Source organism: Crinia signifera, chromosome 1, assembly GCF_055691185.1.
Source record: "Crinia signifera chromosome 1, ASM5569118v1, whole genome shotgun sequence".
In the NCBI taxonomy this organism is placed as follows: Eukaryota; Metazoa; Chordata; class Amphibia; order Anura; family Myobatrachidae; genus Crinia; species Crinia signifera.
Window position 1 is genome coordinate 461,200,811 of NC_139217.1, and position 17,723 is coordinate 461,218,533.

The 17,723-nt window shown below is 49.7% G+C and overlaps 1 protein-coding gene across 1 annotated transcript in view; it reads right to left on the reverse strand.

The window, feature by feature from the left end:
- Positions 1–945: 945 nt before the first annotated feature.
- CCBE1 (collagen and calcium binding EGF domains 1) overlaps positions 946–17,723 on the reverse strand; it is a 309,108-nt gene continuing 292,330 nt past the window's right edge. The window contains exons 7-11 of the mRNA XM_083155277.1: positions 9,037–9,157; positions 7,102–7,241; positions 6,093–6,128; positions 4,798–4,833; positions 946–1,302 (exon numbers count right to left, since the gene is read on the reverse strand). Coding sequence (XP_083011403.1) covers positions 1,069–1,302; positions 4,798–4,833; positions 6,093–6,128; positions 7,102–7,241; positions 9,037–9,157 — 567 coding nt within the window. The 3' untranslated portion in view covers positions 946–1,068. The remainder of the gene's footprint in view (positions 1,303–4,797; positions 4,834–6,092; positions 6,129–7,101; positions 7,242–9,036; positions 9,158–17,723) is intronic.

Sequence of the window (17,723 nt, forward strand, 5' to 3'; positions counted from 1 at the left end):
CACATCGGTCGCAGTCCCCTCCTGCTTCGGTCCCAGATTTCCTCAGTTCACATCGCAGACTCCGATTTCACCAAGTACGCCGTTTAATGAGTTTTCTTCTTAAAAGGGGGCTACTACCTGCAGATAACTTTACTATGTTAGTTAGTACATGTTTGTCTGCAACTTGGACTACATTTTTGTATTTATTGTTGTTTCTGTTTCTGAATAACGCCTTTATTTAAATGTGCTTTCCCTTTGATACAACATAAAACTCAACTGCAATAAATGCACACAGTTGATCTGTGCTGTATTCAAGGGCAACCCAGTTAAACAACTCTGCCTCAATTTATGGCGACAGCAGGTTCCAGGGTGAGATCAGGGGGAGATGTATCAAGCATTGCAAATAAAGTGGAGAAGTTGTCCAATCGGCTTCTAACTGTCATTTGTCTAGCACAGTTTTGAATTGGCAGATGCTGATTGGTCTCTTCTCTGTCTCTCTCAATGGCTTGGTGGGATGCGGTCAAAATCCAAGAGGTCAGAAGACAGACAACAGAATCCTCAGGGATCCCCAACCCAGGGGTGAGGCACTAGGGGAAGGTATAGATAGGCAGTAGGGGGTGGAAGAGGGTTAGGTTTAAGCTTTGGAAGAGGGAGATTAAGATTAGCCTGTTGAAGGTGTGGGTTAGGATTAAGGGTACTTTGGAAATTTTGTGGGCCCCACCATCGGCCCTACAAGTCTGAATCACCCCTCCTTAGCAAAAGTTGCAGGGATGCATGTAACCAAATAATAATGAGAGTTGTCTTTGGGTAGAAACAAATCCCTTCAAATGTTACCAAAATTTTTGTCCAAGCCGACGATGAAAATCTATAATTTGAGAATGTACCAAGTTAGACCTGAGCTTTACCTCCTGTGAGCACCTCTGAGAGTAAGCTACTGTACAAATAACAAAACATTAATACAAATAATAATAATAATAATAATATTATTTAACAATAAATTCAAAAGTCAAAAATAGATACTCTACATCAGTGCATCGTTTTATACAATGGAAAAACATATACAGTTATTTTTGTCCCAGATCCGGTTGATTAATGGCGGTTTGTTTTATCTGTTCGTAGATTCTTTGACACAGTTCTTTGTTTGTAGTCCTCTCCCGAACCAAAGTCCATTGTGTCATGGTGGTTAGAGAACTCCTGAGGTAGGGGGAACTCCTCAGCGGAGGAATGTGATCTGCGCCCAAACACTTTGTCCTGAAGTTCCGCTATGTCGTTCCGGATGTCGGCCATCATTAGCAACAGGAAGTCAAAGGATCCTGGGGGTCCCTACAAATACATACAGACAATTTTACGTTAATATATTTTTACAGTGATTATGTGTGGGTTCCTAGTTTTACTTATGACACAATAGTATAATTCTACAAAAAAATACTCACATTATACCAGCAGTGCCCTCCCACACCACATACCAGCAGTGCCCTCACACACCACATACCAGCAGTGCCCTCCCACACCACATACCAGCAGTGCCCTCCCACACCACATACCAGCAGTGCCCTCCCACACCACATACCAGCAGTGCCCTCCCACACCACATACCAGCAGTGCCCTGCCGTACATTATACCAGCAGTGCCCTCCCACACCACATACCAGCAGTGCCCTGCTGTACATTATCCCAGCAGTGTCCTCCCACACCAAATACCAGCAGTGCCCTACAGCTCATATACCAGCAGTGCCATACAGCTCATATACCAGCAGTGCCCTCCCACACCACATACCAGCAGTGCCCTAACACACCACATACCAGCAGTGCCCTGCCGTACATTATCCCAGCAGTGTCCTCCCACACCACATACCAGCAGTGCCCTACAGCTCATATACCAGCAGTGCCATACAGCTCATATACCAGCAGTGCCCTCCCACACCACATACCAGCAGTGCCCTCCCACACCACATACCAGCAGTGCCCTGCCGTACATTATCCCAGCAGTGTCCTCCCACACCACATACCAGCAGTGCCCTACAGCTCATATACCAGCAGTGCCCTACAGCTCATATACCAGCAGTGCCCTACAGCTCATATACCAGCAGTGCCCTACAGTATATTATACCAGCAGTGTCCCCCCCCACATACCAGCAGTGTCCTCAGAAACCTCATACCAGCAGTGCCCTGCAGTACATTATACCAGCAGTGCCCTCACACACCACATACCAGCAGTGCCCTACAGTACATTATACCAGCAGTGCCCCCACACACCGCATACCAGTAGTGCTCTACAGTACATTACACCAGCAGTGCTCTTCTACACTACATACGGACAGTGCCCTACAGTACATTATACCAGCAGTACTCTCCCACACTACATGCCAGCAGTGCCCTACAGTACATTATACTAGCAGTACTCTCCCACACTACATGCCAGCAGTGCCCTACAGTACATTATACTAGCAGTACTCTCCCACACTACATACCAGCAGTGCCCTACAGCATATATATCCCAGCAGTACTCTCCCACACTACATACCATCAGTGCTCTGCAGTACATAGTACCAGCAGTGCCCTATAGTACATATCAGCAGTGCCATACAGTACAAACAGTATACCAGCAGTGCTCTCCTACACTACATACCAGCAGTGCTCTGCAGTACATTATACCAGCAGTGCCCTACAGTAAATTTTCAGCTGTGCCATATAGTACATATATCAGCAGTGCCCTCACACACTACACACCGGCAGTGCCCTACAGCACATACACCAGCAGTGTCCTTCAGTACATTAAAACAGCAGTGCCCTCACACTGCACATACAGTACAGTACCAGGAGTGCCCTACAGTATATTATATCAGCAGCATCTTCGCACACAACATACAATCAGTGCCCTACAGTACATGTATCAGCAATGCCCTCATACACTACACCAGTGGTGTCAAACTCATGGCCATCCAGCTGTTGTTGAACTACATGTCCCAGCATGCTCTGCCAGATTTTATATAATGGATTGCTAAAACTGTGGCAGGGCATGCTGGGATATGTAGTTCCATAACAGCTGGAGGGCCATGAGTTTGACACCACTGCACCACACAGTAGCATCGCCCAGTCATTGTCTGTTATTAAAAGATACGTCTCACTCAAATGTTTGCAGCATATTGCATATTTTTGCTTGTGCTCCTCTATAGACAGCTGGGGGCTGAGGGTTAGTTTCTCAAACTGAAGAGAAAGGCATAATATGGAGAAGGTATACTCTATATATGAGGGGGTCACGCGCATCCAGTCCTTTTTCCCCCTTCACCCCTAAACTAACCCCCGTCCACCACTACCAGCCCAATTCAAATATCCCCAAGGCTTAATTACTGCCAAATATGATAAGGTTCTGTCCATAAACTCTACGAACGTCAAAAGGGATCAAACTTTAATTTTCTCTTATTTTTATAATTAATACGAGGGGGGGGGGGGGGGGGGTTTAATAGTTTTATATTATTTTTGGAATCTGGAATAGAACGGCTTCAGTTCGTAAACTCTACCCCTTGAACGGTACCACTATTCAGCTTCCCCGTATATATGTGCCGCCGTTGTTTGTAAATAAAAAACACATTGTATCCGAGCATTTGTACTTTATAGAGTGTTTCAGAATAGTATTATAAAAGTGGGAGATAAATGTATGCGCCAATACCCAGGAGACAACCGCCGGGCTGTAGTAATAAAACCACAATGCAGATTTCATTGGAAAGTAAAAGTTTGATCATAAAAATGATATCTGATGAACAATGAGCTGCGTGTTCTTCTCTTTCAGAGGGGACGGGAGGGGGGGGGGGGGGGATGGGAGGACGGAGATCCTCTCCCGATTATATGGTGTTCCTGACCTTCTCCTCCGTATTGCTGTCAATAATCGTCTTTCCACCCCAGCGATAGCTCATGTGCGATATTTACACAAGTGTGGATCAAAGGAAAGACAGGGGTAAATGAACTGGTTACGGTATAGATGATAGACAATGTCTTGGTCGACCAGTAATGGTCTACAGTGACTAAGTTGACACCTAAGAATGGTCGACAGTGACAGAAGGTCGAGACAAGCTTTAGGTCGACATGGACATGGTCAACATGATTTTTTGACATTTTTTATGTCTGTGTTGACCTATTTCGACATGAACACCGTATAAGGATGCTGCGCCCCCTGGCATGGCTTTCTGCGCTCGCCATGCTTCTGGCACGGTACCCTGCTACACGCGGCACACTATTATATTCTTACTCTATGCCCACTTGGATAGTAACGTATTAAAAGCCACCTTTTAAAAAGGTCAGCATTGAAGAGGTTGACACATGAAAAGGTCGGCGTTAATTTTTCACGTTTTTTTGGTGTTAATGTCGACACCTGAGCATTTGACCCCCAATTAGTGTTGCGCAAACCCTCACATGGCAAGTTTCACTCGCCCTGCTGCACTCTGCAGAAGTTACCGTTCCTAATCGGAGTCCACGTAGATATGGAAAAGTCTGAAATGGGGAAAACCGTGAAAAACTCATGTCGACCTTTTCATACGTTGACCACTGCATTTCCATCCCTTATGGCAGACTAGATTTAGGGGTGACACGTTCCCCTCCGGGTCAAAGTTCTCAGCATATCCAACAACAACCATGGATTCTGCGTTGCGCTGACATCTGCTGGATAGATGACAGTATTTCGGGTGCCCCTACTGTATCTATCCGAAGATAATACGGAAAATAAAAAACTGGGAGGAGATTAGTACGTCCCTGAACCTCCTATGAAACCTGCAGTCACCCAATCCTGTGATGTACGGATGTCAGTAGAAAGCTCGGAACTCACCGGGAGACCTCTTGGACCTGGAGCTCCTCTGTCACCCTACAAAAAAAAAAAATTATTGTTTAAGCGGAAAGTAACACTTGTTCTCCTTCTTCTCACCTTAGATACAATCAAAACAATAAAATAAAATTGTTCAGGCTGACACTTTTAAACATTTTATTTAAAAAAATAAATACAATTTATTTTTGTTCCGAAAAATCATTTTGTTCCGAAAATCCTTTTAGCCTACATCTACTATTATCTATAACACGGCAATCGTGTCTCAGACACTCCAGAAGAGTGGGACATCTGTGGGTCCCGCTATTGTTTCTGCCCAGGCCGTCTAGGTCTATAAGAGAATGTGGTGGAGGCTCATGATTTCCTTTAAGGTCTATTGTAATGTGCAAGTTGCTCTATGACTTACATACAGTAGTAATATAGGCCCTTATTCTGATCGGTGCGGCCGGATCAGATTATGCGGCCAGGACCGTGCGTGCGAAACCCCGCCTTCCATACGGATCGCCAACTCCGTCCGTACGCGGTAAGAAGCTGGCCGAACGGACTGCACGTGTATTTTTTACGGAATACGCCTCCTCCATCTCAGGGAACCTCCCCCATCATTCGATGGTCGCAGACCATCGAATGCAGGACCGAGTGCTCCACCAGCTCCCGCAACCTCAGACCACACGGACATTTCTCCGTGCAAAAGCAGGGATCTGGGCGGGCAGCTGACATCCGGCGATGTCATATGTCCGCCCCCTACACGTGCGTCACGGCCGCATTACCATACCTACGGCCAGCGTTTGCATGGGAACGCCCATGAAACGCGGGGCGTATGCATATGGTAATGAGCCCAAATAGCCCTTCACGCCCCTCTCCACCCCCTGTTCGGAGTGTTCACATATCATGCGGGATTTGGCCGTACGCCCCGCTCGCACATGCGCAGAGACGCCTCTGCACATGCGCAGACACAAAACATCGGCGGGCCGAACGCACGCGGATATATCCGCACCGATCAGAATAAGGCCCATAGTCGTTGAGGTTGAAAAAAAAGACATAAGTCCATCAAGTTCAAACTATAACGGAACTCCAGCGGTGACAATGATGAGGCTGCTGCCCAGGCAACCTCATCCGCCGTGTCCCGTGGTCACACTGGACCATGAGCCTCTTCTCCCCGCTCTCGGATAGGAGACGGGATTGTACCATGTGCGGCCAAGTTAATTAGGTTTTTCTCTATAGATAGATATGTTGCCCTTACACATTATCTGGTCATAGCCCAGGGGGTAGAACATGATAAAATAGTCACTTGGTACACATACCTTAAATCCGTCCTTCCCTGGCGCTCCAGGTGGGCCCTAGGTGAGAAACCAAATTATTTTTGAACACAGCACTCCTACAAATACATAGACTACAAGACAACATCAGGACCACTAAATCCCACTACAACAATGTCCAGATATGAAACCGCAGAGTATTTTTTGACACAATTGGTGGATGCTACATTCATTTTTTGTGTACTTAGAGAATCCTATAAAACCAATCTTTAATAATCGCTCCCGGCATCGTTGTTTTCTAACTGTCCTAACAACTGAATATCAGATGGTAACAGGAACATTAAAAAGGCATCTAAGATGTGTATCGCACTATCAAGAATCCCTAAAACTCCTGGTTATTGATTTTAAATTCCATTCTGGAACAATGTGTACATTGGCAAACACAAGGGGGGGGGGGGGGGGGGGGATTCCAGTTTGCTCCCGCACTTGCTCCAATGTTCTGCAGAGTGGGAGATTGTGGACTGCATTTGGAAACCCCTCTCAAAAAATGGCCACTGGTCGTGGTATTGTATCAATGTTTTGACTTGCCCTTATGTTTTACTAAATTATAGCTTCAGTATTTGAATAAAAATTCAGCTTTTAAGGGTTACCATTATTTAACCATTGTAGCGTCATGAGACGCATGTCTATTTAACATACTGAACAGTACAGCATTGCGCAGTAAAGTAGTTCTTGCTCTATTGTTCATTTCAATGGACACTTCTCGCACACACAATGCAGTTGATTTCGCTATAGCATTGCATTTGACATCTGACACATGTGCAGTGGTGATTTAAAAAAGCGACATCTGGTGGATGATCGGTGGTATTGCACTCATCCGGTAACGCCAAATGCCAAACCATACACCAAGCTGTGCAACTTAGGCACGCAGTGGTGAGTTGGCGGGACAAACGACATAGGCAGGCTAGATGACCGTTGCTCCGTCTCTATCTAGCGCCTGTTATTTTATGTATATTAGCTTTAGTTGCTCCTTATATGCCTGCGCAGTACTCACCACTGGGCCTCTCTTCCCTTGTTTAATATACGATATCTCAGGAGATGGTCCCATCGGTCCCATAAATCCTCGGGGTCCAGGCGGCCCGGGTGGACCGGGTAGACCAGGTTGTCCGGCACTTCCTTTGGGACCAGGTAATCCTTTAACAAACAAAATCAATTAATGATCAGTTTTATAGGTATATAAATGATAGTGATTAGATTCCTAGTATAATCCTAGATTATAATTCTAGCTCCAGCAGCTGGGAAGAAAACTCCTGCCTCTCCCCCCCATCCATAACCCTCCCTTGTAGCAGCCTAACCCTCCACCCTGCAGCCTACCCCTAACCCTCCCCGCTAGTGACTAATCCTATCCCACCGTACCCTGCTGCCTAAACTTAACCCACCCGCTAATGCCTAAACCCTATACCTCCCTTGTAAGGCCTAAACCTAACTGTCCTCTCAACATCCTAACTAAACAATGCAGAGAGCATCCTAATGACTGCATCCTACTTACAGAGGCGTAGTGAGGGCGGTGCCGGTGGAGCTCCAGCTCCGGGCGCTGGAAGCTTTCATGGCGCCGGAGCTGTGCCGGCACCACCAGCTCGCCCGCTTCCCTGCACTTTCTCTCTGCCACGCCATCTCCCCCGCTAGCTCCCGGCTGGCTCCCCCAACTAGCCATATTGGCTAGTGAGGTCCAGCGGGAGATGTGAATTTTAAATAGCAGTGACTGCATGTCTCCCACCCAGGTACAGCGGGGAGCCGGGAGCGGGCAGGGGTGCCGACCGCACACTTACCCTGACAGGGGGGGAGGGGAACAGGCTCCACACTACTCCCTTCCACCCTCACTCTACACTACTACTCCCACCCTCCCCCCCTGTTCCACACTACTCCCTCCCACCCTCTGTCACTGCTCTGTACTATCACTCCCTCCCACCCTCCCTGATCTGCACTATTACTCCCTGCTAGCAATTTCAGGCCCCCTTGGCAACAATTTTAGTCCCCCATGGCAACAATTTTAGTCCCCCATGGCAACAATTTTAGTCCCCCTTGGCAACGAGCAACTTTAGCCCCCCTTGGCAACGAGCAATTTTAGTCCCCCTTGGCAATGAGCAATTTTAGTCCCCCTTGGCAATGAGCATGAAGCTCCTTGGCATCGAGCATGTAGGTAAGTGGCACTTATGTGTCAGATGTGTAATAGGCATTACGGTTTGTTATATAGTATGTAATGTGTACCATGTGTGACATGCGTAAATAGCATTACAGCATGTGGCTTTATGTGCAATGGGCATTACGGAGTGTGGTATAATGTTAGGCCTCGCCTACTACAAATTGGGGTGGGGGGGTGGGGCTTTGGGAAACAAGCCCTTGCTCCGGGCACCGTGGCACCTAGCTACACCGCTGCCTATTTAGAACCATCCAATACAGGCAGCATCCTAGTGACCAACATATAACACAGATAGCATATTAGTGACCGTATATACAATTTAATAAACTACTAGACAGCCCAGCGACTGCCATGCAAATACAGGGATCACATTCATGGTCAGTTCAATGATCTATAAACGATACAGTGAGCATCCCTATGACCGCTATACAGATGCTTAAGTATTTTTAAAATATTATCACCTTGATAACAGAGTTTGAAAATTTCAAGGCAAAACAATATCCAACATTTTCTCAGTCAGTCAAGACCGGACCCATGAAGTACCTGCAATAAAGTGGCAGGTCCCTTGGGCTAGTCACCAGTCAATAAACCAGATAGCCACATTCCCCAGGTGAAATATAAAATGATAGTTTTTAAAATCAGCTGGAGAAAAAAAAATTGCCATGAAATACACGTAGCCATCAAACTACTAGAAATAGCCAACCCGTCCCTGAACCTCATTTTTATTTTATTTCTAAGTCATGATTACATGATTGAGGTTGCATGCAATACAGTGTACCGTGCTGTCACCTTGGGGTCCCTGTGTGCCGGGTAAACCAGGAGGCCCTTGAACATACTTGGAGGAGGCTAAGACCTTGTCAGCTGGGATGTGTTTGCTGTTTTCAGACACGCTGTTCGGTAGCAAGTCCATCTACAGGAAATAAACTGTAATTAGTACATAAGCGGCTAGAAGATTGAAGTCACATGACAAGCGCTTGATTTCCATTTGTGCATCATCGTTACTCTGATACTGGCCGCGATAATTATGTTCAATATTTAGAATTTATTAGTTGTCCTCTAAGCACCAAACTGCAGGAAAGTTATACAATCTTAGTAATTACGATTGCGAAATGTGTGCAGGCCCATAGGCCAACGCGGGGGGGGGGGGGGGGTTGGGTTATGGTTGCCTGAAAAAAAAACCCTCCTCTTGACCAGTGCCTTATATTATGACAACAATAGCACTGGTTATATAATATGATCAATAGAGCTGCCACCACATCATGCAGTGTAAGGGAGAGAGCAGAGCTGCTGCCCATGCCCAGTGTACCAGCTTCTTCTAACACATTTACTGTATGTGTGGATCTGAGCCCTCAAACATCGCAATGTTTGAGAGAGCAGCTGCCAGGAGGAAGAGACAGGAGCCTTACCATGAAGTGAGAGATTGTGAGCTTAGAGTACTGCAGTACTGGTTCTATTATGTTTGTGTATTTATTTATTGTGATATGTTTAACATTTTCCTGACCACTTATCTTATTTAAATGTTTGAAACAGCCTGTACTATAGACCATCTGAACTGTTAAATATCAATACTGTATTCCAATCAGTATCCAGTGTATTAAAATACCAATACTTACTCCAATGCGCTGCAAAGTGGGAGATTTTGGATTACGTTTGGAAACCCCCCTCTAAAAATCCTGCGTTTGCCACTGAGGACTGCACAAGTAGGATTGTATAAGGCAACATAAGAAATATGAATACGCATTTTATAAACAACTGTTTTTACAGCAAAATACACTGTTCTTATTAGCCTTAGATGAAAGATGGAAACCTCTTTTACATCAGGTACAACTCTTAACTGGCATTCGAAAAAAATAAAATAAAAAAATTGCCAAAAATATACCCATACAAATATAATATATGCATGAGTAACTAAAGGCCCCCATACACTGGCCCGATTTGTCCTAAGGACAAGTCAGGCCAGTTTGCCCAGAGCCCAACGGTAGCTAGCTGGGAGGCTCGCATGTAATTCTCCCCGGGAGCTGCTGCAGTGGCGGGTAGTGGTGTCCGGCCGGCTGGTGGTGGTGGTGGTGGCAGGACGCGGGCAACTTGTAGTGGCGTGCATCGGCGTCCATCCGAGCGGTGGCTGGGAGGCTGGATCTTGTAGCGACATTTTGCCAGCGGCGGGACACGGCTGCTTATTTCAAAATATTCAGCAGCTGCAAACCGCCGCCCAGCAAAATGCTCCTACAAGCTCCAGCCCCCCAGCCACCACCACGGACTCTGCTGCCCACCACTACAAGTTGCCCGCCCCCTGCTGCCACCAGCTGGCTGGACTTCGCTGCGTGCCCAGGTCGGGACCACGCATCAGACCTGAGGGGACATCAAACTGAGCTGATTTGGGATGATTTCACGGCCCGATTCGTCGCAATTGGGCCAAATCGGCTCAGTGTATGGGCATCTTATTTTTTCACCATGTCGACCTAAAGTCCCTGTCGACATAAAGTCCCTGTTGATCTATAGTCCATGTCAACCTAAACCATGTTGACTATTTATATGTGTCGACCTAATTTAAAGACCGTTTTGGATTATTAGTATTTTTGTTATTATTATTTATAGCTCCAGTATAGATATTGGGTAATAACACTGGAAGAGATAAGGTGGCCATGCTCATAATTTCAGTTTAAACGATAGAATTCTGGTTAATATTTCAATTTATATAAGCATTTTATTAATAATTAAATACATTTAATGACTTTCCGGAAATGCAGAGATGAGGAAGGAAAAGAGTTGGTAGGCAAAGAGTTATTAATAAGTCTCACACACAGTACAGTTACCACTGAGGAGTAGAAGTGGTTACTGTGGAGGATGGGGTAATGTGACGCGTTTCACCGCTCCATAACCACCTGGCAGCAGTTAAATGCTGTTCAGGGGAAATGCCAGCTCTTTGAGTAACCTGCGAAGTCCCCTGAACAGGACTAGAGAGCGGGTAACTAGGCAACTATGGCGTTAACATGTTTACATATTCAAAAATATTATTTATACATTGGTTTCCATTTAAAAAGGTATTTTTGCTTACAATAGGAATTTTATTAATAAAGCTTATTGCATCTTGCGCACAGAGGGTTGTATGTGTCTACGGTATGTTATTTACATTATTTTGTCATATTTATGCCTATTTATTTTTGTGTATTTTTGATTATTACATTTTTTTATAATTTTTTATTTTATTTTTGCATTGACTAGACGGGACACAGATGGTTTTCATCATTTTCATTGGCTGTGTTGCTGTAGTTATACAAAAACAGAAACATTTGTTGCTATGATAAGGAGCCTTATGAAATCTTTACTTATATTATCAGATAAATGTATTATATTTCAGTTGTAGCCTTCTGAGTGCATATTGTGGTTTCTTTTTAGAGGTTTCTTGAAAGACTTAAAAAAATAAAAAAAAATAAAAGCTAAACTATTTTATATTAAGTCTCGAGGATAATGTAGGCAGTTCGGGGGCTTGATGATAAATCTTGTCATTGAGATCCACCACTTCCCGATGGTCACTGATGGGAGCAGGGTACGAGAGCCATTTGCGTCTTTAGGCCTTGCCCCAATTTGCAAAATGATGTGAAACTCATAGAACCACATTGTATTGACCCTGTACAAACCCCATAGAGCGACGATTCGTAGCATTATGCCGCAAAGGGCGGGACTCATAAACAGGTGGAGCCACTGTAGAGATGGAGATAAAGATGCCAAAGCCTTTGTACTTTAGGCCTTAGGTGACCACTCATGAGAGGTTATGTCACGTAATATCAGGTCCATTGTAGATGTTTTATCTTGGGGGCATAACTTCTGGGTTCAGATACTTTCTGCCAAGTTCTTTCTCTTTTGGTGCCACTGCCACTGCGACTGGGCCCCCACCACCCCTGATGGGGCCATGAATTCCTCGATTGAAATATCTATGATGACGTCACCAGTGTAAGATCATCCGGTAGGTAATCTAGGCTCTTGCCAAGGCCCAAATACTAAAACAATCTTATTTATATTTATTTTGGCAAACAGAGGGTGTGAGAGGCAGAAGTTGCAAACCAGTATCTTGCTTAAGGGTCTTCATCGAATGTCACTAGTTCTGGGGGAGGCAGGAGGGCATAGATGCAGAGTCCATGGGTGCTCGGGGCCCCCGAGCACCCATGGAAAATGATAAGCACTCACGGGCCACGGCCAGAGCTCACCCACCAGAACTGCTGGGCAGTCAGCGGCGGGGTCCCTGCAGCGAATGGGAACTCAGCGGCGGGGTCACTACGGTGGATGGGAACTAGTTGCAGTATTGCCAATACCGCTACTAGTTCCCATCCGCCGCTGACTGCCCATCCGCTGCCGGGACCCCGCTGCCTCCCTAGTGCTGCCCGGATCCCCGACTGCCTCCATTCCAGACTGGGGATGGACCCATTGCAGGGCCACACCCCTTTCATAAAGGAAACGCCCCCTTGAGCACCCAGCAGGGGGTAATACTTCCAATGCATTTGTTCTATATGTGGCCCTTTTGCTTGAGTCAAACTTCTGTCAATGTCGACCTAGGGCATGTTGACCAATTATAGGTGTCAACTGTAGTGACTGTCGACCAAGACACATATTGAGGCCTATTCAGACCCGTTCGTTTGGGTCTGAATTTGTCGCCATCCCCGATGTTCCGGGTTTGGGCACGCGCAAACCCCAGGAGCAAATGGACGTTTGCTATGGGAAGTGAGGGGCGGGAGGGGGTTAATGGAACGCCCAATGTTTTATGGACATCCCCATAAAAACGCGGGGTGTTCCTCTACAAACGCAGATGTGGCGATGTCTGATTGGGGTGGGCAGCTGAGGTCACATGACGTCAGCGCCCCCCCCCACACCAAATTCGGTGGATAGCGGCCAGGATATAAGTCAGTCTAGACCGACTTTTATTACCGAAGGGTAGAAAATTCATCCGATGGTGCGTGACCAATCTAGCGAACGGTTCTGAATCAGGCACATAGTAACCAAGATTTTCCTGGAATTGGTATATGTAAGTAGCATATTTTAGTTCTTTGATGTGTAGTGAACATGCAGAATATATAATTTTTGTTTTTAAATGTAAATGAGCAAATTAGTAAATGCCTCTAATGATATATAAACAGTTACAATCAGCAGCCGCACTGAGAGCCTTAGCTGCATCCGGCCAATGATTACCCGCGTTGTAAGGAATAATGACTGGTGCAGACCCAGGCCAACAGGATGCTAATAAATTACAAGTAAATGATTCTAATGCATTAACATTTGACATACTGTATAGACTTATGACTGATGGACTGTTACTGGTGTTTATTTTGTAAAGTATAAGTCTCTTTTATGGAATTCCCATGTAATAAACGCTGAGTACTCGAGAAGTCTTGAGACTCAGGATCTTTTTAGAAGACAATAACATGAAAAATATTTTGGTCATAAAATGAGACAAAGAAGTAAACCTACTTATTATATAATGATAATGAAAAAGCAACATTGTGCGATCAAATGTTACATAATATTTTGATATATGTTTTCAGCATTACCGTTTCTCCCAAAAGAGTAAAGAAAGAAATATATAAAATATATACATATATATATATTACTAGGTGATTCATCGCGTCCTACGGGCGCTCTTCACACCGGCGTAAGGGGCTACGCCCCTTAATTTGTGAACATTTGTATTGTGAGAAATGCCCTGTATTGCAGCTTCTGGCAGTGGGTGAGGGTCCAGCGTGGCAGCACAGGAGTACCGGACGGTGGCCCTGAGTCAGTGTCTCCTCCTACTGGGTGGGAGTTAGGGTGCATGAGAGCAGGAGGCTGGGCTATGAGGCATGATAGGGGTATGTGGGCAACACAGCGTCAGCGATTACCCAGTGGTGGAAGTTACGGTTCAGGAGAGCAGGAAGCTGGGTAGTGATAGGGGTGTGTGGGCATACGGGGGACTAAAGAGGGTGGTGGACACTGTGCAGCTTCTGCCAGTGGGTGAGGGTCCAGCGTGGCAGCACAGAAATACAGGAGTCAGTGTCTCCTCCGACTGGGTGGGAGTTAGGGTGCATGAGAGCAGGAGGCTGGGCGGTAAAGCATGATAGGGGAATGTGGGCAACACAGGGTGAGCGGGTCTCCACTGGCGGAAGTTACAGGGCAGGAGAACAGGAGGCAGGACAGTGTCCTCCACATTGATGGCAAAAGTATTCAACATCGGCCATAAACCATCGATTATTTGAAAATCATTGATGGTCGATGGGCATCCCTAGAACTGGAGGAGGGTGGGGGACAGTATGCAGCTCCCGGCAGTGGGTGAGCGTCTCCTCCCACTGGGAGGGAGTGAGCGTGCATGAGAGCAGGAGGCTGTATAATAGTGGTATGTGTGCAAGACATTGATAAAAGTTGTGGCGCTGGTGCAGAGGGCAGTGGGGAAACTTGCAGTGCGGCAGCCAGGGCCGGATTTCCCACCTAGGAGCGGTACCTGCTTGTGATGGTACAGGATCCCCCATTGTCACGGGGGTACGTGAAATGCGGGAGCGGGGGCCGCGGTGGTCCGCTGGGGGGTGGAAGTGCCGGAAGGGGGTCTGGGGGGTCTGCAAATTGCGAGAGGGGGGGTGGTGTGTGGGGATCCGCGGTTAGCGGGAGGGGGCGGGGGTCCGCAAATCATGGGCGGGGGCGCGGGGGGGCTTGAATCGTGGGAAGGGGGGTCCGCAAATTGCAGGAGGGGGGTTGTCGGGGTTAGTGAATTGCGGGAGGGGGGGTTGCGGAGGTCCGTGAATTGCGGGAGGGGCGCGTGGGGTGCCGTGAGTCAAGGGGGGGGTGGTGCGGGGGTCCGTGAATCACGGGAGGGGTCATGAATCGCAGGAGGCGGGGGTCGTGGGGGGGCTGCGAATCGCAGGAGGGGGGGTGTGGGGGGTTGCCGTGAATTGCATGAGGGGGGCGTGAATCAAGGGAGGGTGGGCGCAGGGGGGTGGTGCGGGGGTCCGTGAATCGCGGGAGGGGGCATGAATCGCGGGAGGGGGGTTCGTGGGGGGTTCCGAATCGCAGGAAGGGGGGTATGGGGGGTGCCGTGAATTGCGTGAGGGGGGCATGAATCGCGGGAGGGGGGGTCCCCGAATGTGTGAATTACGGGGCGGTCGCAAATCGCGAGAGGTGCCGAGGGGGCCCGCAAATCGCGGGAGGGGGGCGCTACGGGGGGTTTCGTGAATCGCGGGAGGGGGGGTCGTGGGGGGTTGCGAATCGCAGGAAGGGGGGTGTGGGGGGTGCCGTGAATTGCGTGAGGGGGGCATGAATCGCGGGAGGTGGGGTCCCCGAATGTGTGAATTAGGGGGCGGTCGCAAATCGCGAGAAGTGCCGAGGGGGCCCGCAAATCGCGGGAGGGGGGCGCTACGGGGGGTTCCGTGAATCGCGGGAGGGGGCGGTGCGAATCGCGGGAGGGGGGTCACAAATAACAGTAGGGGGGGGGTGCCGTGAATCGCGGGAGGGGGGGTCGCGTGGGGCCCTTTTAATGCCAGGAGGGGGGGTCGCAGGGGTCCCGCGAATCGCGGGAGGGGAGGATGCAGGGGTCCTGCGAATCGCGGGAGGGGGCTCGCGGGAGGGAGGGGTCGCTGGGGTCCCGCGATTTGCGGGAGGGTCGCGGGGGTCCCGCGTTTCGCAGGAGAGGGTGGTCGCGGAGGTCCAGCGAATCGCGGGAGGGGGTGGTCGGGTCTGGGGCGGATATTAGACAGCACTTACATCGACAGCCATTACATCGACACCATTAGTTCGACAGCTCAATAGGTCGACATGGTTTTAGGTCGACATACCATTAGGTCGACATGTCATTATGTCGACAGCTCATTAGGTCGACAGCTCATTAGGTCGACATGTTTTTAGGTCGACACTGCCATTAGGTCGACAGAGTCTATGTCGACAGTCAAAAGGTCAACATGGGTTTTTTCACAGTTTTTTGGCCGAAATGTCGACACAGTCGACATGGACACAGTTTGAAGTGTACCGCAGCCGCTCGCTATGCTTCGGGCACGGTGCCTCAATGCGCTCGGCACACTATTTTATTCTTCCACCACGCCCTAGTGGATAGTAGGGCATGAAATACCGCCTGTCGGCACATGTCGGCTCAATAAATAGTGAAAAAACCCATGTCGACCTTTTGACTGTCGACATAGACACTGGCGACCTAATGGCAGTGTCGACCTAAAAACATGTCGACCTAATGAGCTGTCGACCTAATGAGCTGTCGACATAATGACATGTCGACCTAATGGTATGTCGACCTAAAACCATGTCGACCTATTGAGGTGTCGAACTAATGGTGTCGATGTAATGGCTGTCGATGTAAGTGCTGTCTAACAATAGTCCGGATACCGGGGTGGTCGCGGGGGTCCCGCGAATCGCGGGAGGGGGGTCGCGGGGGTCCCGCGAATCGCGAGAGGGGGGGTTCGCGGGGGTCCCGCGAATCACGGGAGGGGGGGTCGCGGGGGTCACGCGACTTGCGGGAGGGTGGAAAGCGGGGGTCCCGCGAATCGCGGGAGGGGGGTGCGGGGTCCTGCGAATGGCGGGAGGGGGGGTCACGGGGGATCCGCAAATCGCGGGAGGGGGGGTCGCGGGGGTCCCGCGAATCGCGGGAGGGGGGGTCGCGGGGGTCCTGCGAATCGCGGGAGGGGGGTCGCGGGGGTCCCGCGATTCGCGGGAGGGGGTGGTGTCGCGGGGGTCCCGCGAATCGCGGGAGGGGGGGTGCGGGGTCCTGCGAATGGCGGGAGGGGGGGTCACGGGGGATCCGCAAATCGCGGGAGTCGCGGGGGTCCCGCGAATCGCGGGAGGGGGGGTCGCGGGGGTCCTGCGAATCGCAGGAGGGGGGGTCGTGGGGGTCCCGCGATTCGCGGGAGGGGGGGGGTCGCGGGGGTCCCGTGATTCGTGGGAGGGGGGGGTCGCGGAGGTCCCGCGATTCGCGGGAGTCACGGGGGTCCCGCGAATCGCGGGAGGGGGGGTCGCGGGGGGGTCCCGCAAATCGCGGGAGGGGGGGTCGCGGGGGGTCCCGCGAATCGCGGGAGGGGGGTCGCGGGGGTCCTGGCAGAGGGTAGGGAGGGGGGTGCGGGGTCCTGCGAATGGCGGGAGGGGGGGTCACGGGGGATCCGCAAATCGCGGGAGGGGGGGTCGCGGGGGGTCCCGCGAATCGCGGGAGGGGGGTCGCGGGGGTCCTGCGAATCGCGGGAGGGGGGGTCGCGGGGGTCCCGCGATTCGCGGGAGGGGGGGGGTCGCGGGGGTCCCGTGATTCGTGGGAGGGGGGGGTCGCGGGGGTCCCGCGATTCGCGGGAGGGGGGGTCACGGGGGTCCCGCGAATCGCGGGAGGGGGGGGTCGCGGGGGGTCCCGCAAATCACGGGAGGGGGTTCACGGGGGATCCGCAAATCGCGGGAGGGGGGGTCGCGGGGGTCCCGCGAATCGCGGGAGGGGGGTCGCGGGGGTCCCGCGAATCGCGGGAGGGGGGGTCGCGGGG